The sequence below is a fragment of the Nicotiana tomentosiformis genome, chromosome 5, assembly GCF_000390325.3.
Source record: "Nicotiana tomentosiformis chromosome 5, ASM39032v3, whole genome shotgun sequence".
Lineage (NCBI taxonomy): Eukaryota > Viridiplantae > Streptophyta > Magnoliopsida > Solanales > Solanaceae > Nicotiana > Nicotiana tomentosiformis.
The window spans coordinates 97,428,788-97,436,519 of record NC_090816.1 but is presented as its reverse complement, the minus strand read 5'-3'; the positions used below and the strand labels follow the sequence as shown (position 1 = coordinate 97,436,519).

The 7,732-nt window shown below is 37.5% G+C and overlaps 1 protein-coding gene across 1 annotated transcript; it reads right to left on the bottom strand.

The window, feature by feature from the left end:
- LOC138892845 (uncharacterized) lies at nucleotides 1-618 on the bottom strand. Its single transcript, XM_070176592.1, has one exon. It carries the CDS (start codon nucleotides 616-618, stop codon nucleotides 1-3), a length of 618 nt encoding a protein of 205 aa, XP_070032693.1.
- Between the last annotated feature and the right edge of the window lie 7,114 nt (nucleotides 619-7,732).

Here is a 7,732-nt window from a genome sequence, read left to right as displayed (position 1 = left end):
CTAATAATTGTTTTCAGCTTTCAGTACTAGGTTCTTCTCCTTATTTGGTTCTTTTCTTTCATTGTCCTTATTTTCCTTCATCTCGTAGGTTTTCAGATTCCCAACTAGCTCATCCATAGTCAATGTCTGCAGATCCTTGGCTTCAGTGATAACATTCACCTTAATTTCCCAAGAGCTGGGTAAAACGCTAAGAACTTCCCTCACGAGCTTGTTCCTAGGAATGATTTCTCGAAGAGAGTGTAGCTCATTTATAATGGAAGTGAATTGAGTATGCATGTCTTGAATGGATTCATCATCCTTCATTCTAAAGAGCTCATACTCAGTGGTGAGCATATCGATCTTGGACTGCTTTACTTGAGTAGTTCCTTCATGTGCCATTTGTAAAGCTTCACATATCTCCTTGGCAGACTGACAGGCTGAAATCTGATTATATTTATCAGGTCCTATACCACACACCAAAATCTTTTTGGTGCGAAAGTTCTTCTCTACAACTTTCCTATCAGCGTCATTGTACTCCTTCCTGGTTTTCGGCACCATTACAGCAGGTTCTCCTACATTCTTTGTTGGGACATATGGACGATCACAAATAACATCCCATAACTCGGAGTCTTCTGCCATTATGAAGTCATGCATTCGAGTCTGCCACCACCCATAGTATTAGCCGTTGAATCCTGGGGGCCTGTAAGTTGATTGTCCTTCCTCAAAGTTTGGTGGAGCAGCCATGGTGAGAATCCTCTCTAGGTGTTAACCTTTTAGAAAAAACCTGCACTGATACCAATTTATAGAATGTATGAGTCCACAAAACTGTATAGAGACCTGGTCCTATACCAGTTTCCACAGAAATAACAAATAAAATAGCAAGTAAATGACACAGGAGATTTTACGTGGAAAAATTCATGCTCAAGGGGATAAAAAAACCACAACCTAAACTCTTAATCCCTCACTAACTTGTAATACACCTATTACAAGCTAATTTGCAATACACCTAGTACAAAGACTTCAAATCATGATTAACTCTAGTCACGACACAAACTCTAAGGGTTTATGGTTTTTGGAGGTTCCTAGTTAAAGCTTCTAAATAAGCAAAGTAGGAATTACAATGAAGAACTAATACAAAGATACAAACTCAACTAATGACATACAAAAGACTTGTTGTAGGAACTGGTCCGTAGTAGTGTTGTACTTTGTTCTAATGCACTTGTGACTTCAATGCTTGATTATCAGATCTTGAGTTCTTCAATGATTTCACAAGTGTTCAAGTGATGTTTTGTTGTAATGCTTCTTGTTAATATCCTTTGGATGACATCACCTGGAAGATGTAAACACTTGGTTGGTAAAAAACCCTTCCCAATGGGAAATGACTGTTGTAATGTTTCTGCATTGTAGCATGTACAATGCAGGAAGTCACTTTCCAGCTTGTAGAGTTGACTTCGTACTGTTGTCAGGGAAACTCAAAGGGATCAGGTCCCTGAGTTGATTCTTTTCTGTCTGAAGTCATACAACATACATTAGCTTGAGTCCGTTGATAGAGATATATACTAAATGTACATCAAGTCCTTTATCTGGTTTTTAACAATAAGTTTGTTAGATCATCAAAACATAAATCTAAGATACTTTAAACCCATCACCTCCCTTTATAGGAGAGGGAATCCTTGTGTCCATTATAAAAATCTATCCTTTGGACATACCTTTTGCCAAAAATCGGTCTAAACTATTCAAAGGATAGATTTTTGGTTAAAACTCTATCCAAGAGACATTATTTTACTAAACAAGGACAAACCTTTTGGAGTTTAGTACTCTCAATAGTCTTTGAACAGTAAAAAGCAAACAAGGAAGTACCCTACTCTCATGAGTAACATATCTACTCTTCTTCTTTTAAACCAAACCAACACCACCCTATTTGATTCAAACTAAGCCGAGAAACAACAAACTAGAACTCACCAATTGAACTATTAACCAACAATGAGAAACCACAAGTAAAACAAATATTGTCCAAACTAATTAAACAAATATAGAAATCGATATTACTCAATATGAAATAGACAATAAATCATAAACAAAATCTAAACCTAAATAAAAAATATATTAACAATTACATAAAAACAGAAAATCAGGGGCGGAGAAAAGGGATTAAGATTTTTACCATTTCACAGTCCAAATGCCTGAGACAGTGGTCGGACGTCAAAACGGAAACGATGTGAACTTTAAGCACGATTTTAATTGGTTAATTATGACCGTGAATTACAGTGAGCCAGTTGTTAGTCATGACACCACCAACGAGAACTCCTGCTCCGAGTCACGATATAGACTAAGGGAAAGGATCAATGGTAGTGATTTTGGTGGTGCTCGGGCAGTGGTGGATTGAAATGGTCGACGGAGTTTGACCGAATTTTAATCAGTGGCATTTCGTTGTGAAACTAAGAAATATGGTTTAAGATCTATCCAATGATGTTATAATTAAGGGGTAGGGATGGCTGGTGTTCTTTGCATTTAAAAAAAGGGGAGCGGCTAGGGTTTTAGTCAAACTAGATTAAGGGAGATTGGTGAGGATTTTGGGTATTTAGGACTTGGATATGGGTAGAGCGTGTGAAGAAGAAGAGAATGGCACAGGTCTTTAGGTGAACGGACCACCGCCGGAGGGGTGGTGGGGTGGCGGCCGAATGGTGGTAGGTGGCGGAGAAGGGGGTTCTGGTCGTCTGACTGGTGGATTCGGGTAGAGGAGGAGTTTGGTGTAGGTTTCGAGCTATTTGTTCGTCGGTGGATGGTGGAGGATGGTGGTTCCGCCGTGGATAAGGACAGCGGCAGAGGATGAGTGAGAGAAAAAATGGGCTTCTAGGGTTTGGGTTTTCAGAAAAATGGCAAAAAATTCTGATTTTAAGATGCCTTTATACCTCAAGGGGCTCATATCTTATCTTGACTTCACTTAATGAGACTACGTGCCCCTTCTCTGGCCAGCCACTTAACAATATCAATTTAAGCCATTTTTTCTTTAATCATACTTATTGAACTAAATTTACACAAATAAAATTATTAATTAAATAACTTATTCAAGTGATCAATTCATTACATTAATTCATTAATTGAATAATTAGTTAATTCCTAAAATGCACAAACAAAGGAAGAAGTATTTTTTTGTTTGTATTTTCATGATAGAAAATATGCAATTAAAGACACAAAAATTGAGAAAAAAATAATTAAGATAACAAAACACTAATGACTTTAGAATATGTTAAAATACTGCAAAAATTAGGTATTCACACTTATTGCCTTGTCCCATCTCTAATTTGTGAATTCCTTGTATTTGAAATTGTTATTTCGTGAAGTATCTTTTTGTTAAGTTATTGATATGCATGTTGTGGTATAAGGCTAGGGGTTGATATGCATGTTGTGAGATAAGGTGGACTTGATACGCGTGTTGCTAGTAGATGAATTACTTGAAGCCACGCGGTGTGATAAGGTGGGCTAAAACGCGGGTAGCTATTTCGGAAAAAAATAATTTTCAAAAGTAAATGTAGGTCTCCCGTAGTGATATAAGGAAACATTGTGATTGAAATTTTGAAAAGTGAATACGAGGCGGTACCTCGGTTGTGACTCTTGTTGTGCATTTCATATTGAAACGAGTTATTGGTTGAACATTTCTTGTTGCCCTATTTCTTCCTTGTCTTATCAGTTTTGTCCGTATTTGACTATTGTAGTTCTCGTTATTTGCTTCCTTCTTGTTGTTTTTATGCTTACAATACTGTCATTGGTCTACGTCATTAACCTGCTTCATTATCATCCATTCATTTGTTTTCATTACTTCTCATTATTATATTTTGTTCTATTTATCTTGTCCTAGTAGGTGTCTTGACCTGGCCTCGTTACTCTACCGAGGTTAGCCTTGATACTTAATGTGTACCATTGTGGCGTACTCATACTATGCGTTTGCATAATTTTTGAGCATATCTAGGTACGTCTGTCTGTGCTGGACGTTAGTGCTTCATTTGTTGCTATTTTCCAGAGACTTTAAGGTATACCTACTCAGTGTCCGTAGGCGTCAGAGTCACTTTCTATTATCTTTTCAGTATTGTTGTTTCTTTTATTAGATATTGTTGTAGTAGGTATTTTGGAACCTTATGTAGAGCTTATGACTGAGTCTCACTGAATTTTGGGAGCATTGTAGTTGTGATTTAAATTTTGAGATATTTATGAGACTTATTAGTTTATATCAGGTTTCTAGCCTTTAATTATGCCATATTCTCTCGTTTATTAGGCTTACCTTGTCTTCGAGACTAGGTGCCATCGCAACATCCTAAGGAGGGAAATTGGGGTCGTGACAAGTTGGTATCAGAGCTCTAAGTTCATAGGTGTTACGAGTCATAAGTAGGTTTAGTAGAGTCTTGTGAATCGGTACGGTAATGTCTATACTTATCTTCGAGAGGTAAAAGAATGTTAGAAAAACTCCACTTCTTTGATTCCTTATCGTACGAATTGGTTGAATTCAAAGTCTAAATCTTTGACTTTCTATTCTCTCATAGATAGTGAGGACACACACTGCTAGATCTGACAATCATACACCCGCGCCCCCTGCTATAGCCATGAGAAGTCGGTGCCGGAGCAGAGGCCGATGAGGGACATGTGGTGCAGCTATAACACATGCTCAAGCTGCGACTGAAGAACCACTAGTAGCTCTAATTGGGGGACATGAACTCGAGGTGCATGTTGTCACCCCTACACTTCAACAGATCCTCGCAAATTTGTTTTGAGTATGATCAATACTCCATCCCATGCGGTATTGATTCCACTTGCACCGGCTATATCTCAGGCTGGGGGAGGAGCTTAGACTCTCGCGACCCATACCCAGAGCAGCGGGTCCATGTCGATTAGGTCCTAGAGGTTTTGTCAGCACAACCTATTATTTCTGTTTAGCCCGACGTTAGGGCAGTGCCATCTGAGAAGGAGTTGTCAGATATCCGACGTTGGAAGAATGATTCTTATTTTAGAAGCTTAAGCGATAAATGTTGATTTGAGCCTGTATTTTTGTGTAGACAACTCCGAAATGGAATTTGTATGATTCCAATAGTTTCTTATGGTGATTTTAGACCTAGATATGTGTCCGGGTATGGATTTGGAGGTCCGTAGGGTAATTCGATACATTTTGGCAAAAATTGTAAAGTAGATGTTTGGGAATGTTAAGAGGTTTTAACGGGAGTTGACTTTGTTAATATTGGGCTCGGATTGCAATTCTGAGAGTTGGATTAGATATTTTATGTCATTTTGAACTTGCATGAAAAATTTGATTTCATTTCGGGTTGATTTGATATGTTTCGGTACGTGTTTTGAAAGTTTGAAGATTTGTAAGTTCATAAGTTCGATTCGAGTTGCGATTCTTAGTTTTGAAGTTGTTTGATGCGTTTCGAGGCCCCGAATAGGTTATGGAACTTGTTGGTATATTCGAAAGGGGTCCCGAGTGGCTCGCATGAGTTTCGGATAAGGTGTGGATCGTTTTGGAAATTTTTTATTAAGGTTATTGGGCAGTGTTCTGGTGTATCCGCTTCTGTGGAGGTTTGATTGCATATGCGAAGCCACTTTTGCAAAGTTTTTGTTTCTTTTGCGATGTTGACACCTGGGAGGAAGTTTCAGTTTTGTGGAGTTTTTGTCGCAGATGCGTTGGCTGCTTTTACGTCCCATTAATCGCAAATGCGAAGATGTCCGCTGCTGCGGCTGTTTGTGCGCTTCCGCGGAGTCACATATGCAACTCATTCTTGCACAGGTGCGGCCACTGGGTTGGCTAGTTGGATTCGTAGATGAGAACCTTTTCTCGTAAATGGGAGGCCACAGATGCAATGTTTCTATTTGCAAATGCAAAAAACACGTGGGTAGAATCACATATATTCGAGGGTTTGGCATTTTGTTCATTTTTGAGTTTGAAGCCTCGATTATGAGTGATTCTGGATGGATTCCTCATGGGTTTGATTTTGGTAAGTGTTCTATATCCGAAAATGATTACATTTCATGATTTCATACCTATTTATATCATTAAATCAGTTAATTGAAAGGAAGAAAATATGAAACTTTGTAAAAATCTATCAAAAACATAAAATGATTATTTGAAGAACGAATTGATATCAGAATTTTGTAATTCTTGTATGGTTGGACTCGTATCGGAATGGGTGTTCGGGTTTTGTAAATGTTGTCGAGTTTTGAGGTTTGGGCCTACGGGTTAACCTTTGGGTTGACTTTTTAGATTTAATCAAATAACGAAGTTTTATTAACCGAAATTGTTTCCTATGAGTTTTATTTATGATTTGAAATTATTTTTTGGCTAGATTTGAGCCATCCGGAGGTTGTTTCACTCGAGAAGGTTATTTTAGAGTATCGGTCTAGCTTCTTTGAGGTAAGTATCTTGCCTAACTTTGTTTGGTGAACTACCCCTTAGGATTTGAGTTACTCGTGCTAATTGTGTGATGTGAAGGCCATGTACGCGAGGTGACCAGTACGTACTCGGGCATATTTGTGGAAATTTGATCATTTAGGGCTCTTAGATTCTTATGTCCATTAAATACGAAGTTGTTTTGTCATGTTAAATTCCCCATTTACTAAATTCACCCTTACATGTCTTATTTGGATTCAATTGTTTTATATTTTACCCTTATTGTTGATTAAACTCTTATGTTCCTTAACTGGAGTTGTTTCCTCTTTTATTGCCATGCTATCCTTTCCGTAATTGTTTATCCTTGATTGAAGTTATTATTATCTTTTTCATAATTTGCTTATCCTTAATTGAATTTGTTGTATCTCTTTCGTAATTACTCAATCCTAAATGTAGTTTTGTTATCCCTTATCATTGTTGACTTATCCTTATTTGGAATCATTGATTCATGTTATCCCTCTTATCATTGAATTGTATTTTTGTGGAATCATTGCTACACATTATCTCTTCCTTGTTGAGTTATTCTTGTTGAAACCAGTATTCCATGTTTTGTCTTTCATTGGGAGCTCATTCTCCCATTTCATTGTGTTTTGAAGTTCCTGAGTTGATTTACTTGTCGTATTCTCGTATTATTGTCGTTGTTATATTCAGTGTTATTGAACCAAGGGCTATGCGTGATTGTGATATTGAAATTATTTTGAGGAAATGTTATTGCATATGGGCACATATTGTGAAAGTCATTTATCGGAGTTGTTATGTTTTAGCATACGTGTTATTGTTTAGATAATTGTTATGTTGTTTGCACGAGGTTTTTGCCATGCCATTTTATTGTGTTTTCACGAGGTTTCTGTGGCTTCTTTTATTGTGTAGCATGAGGTTTCTGTCAGGTTGTTGTTACTATAGATACACATGTGGTGGTATAAAGTCTAGGTGTTGAAATACATGCGATGAGATAAGGTAGGCTTGAAAAGCGTGGCTAGTAGGGGAACTACTAGAAGCCATACGGTGTGATAAGGTGAGCTAAAACAGGGGACTTTATTATGGGAAAAATGATTTTCAAAAACTAAATATAAAGGCTCCTACGACGATACAAGGAAAGTTTGTGATTCATTTTATGATTTGAGACTACGAGGTGGTACCTCGGTAGGGCTCTTGTTATGATTTCCCCATTCTTTTGTACTTGCCTTTGATTTTTGTCTCCTTAGCATACTATTAATTGTCTTCCTCTGTGTTGCACTATTTGCTTAGTTCTATGTAGCTAATCTTGTTGTGCTAGTCATTGCTTCAAAGTTCATTGCTGCCTTTATTACATTGTACATT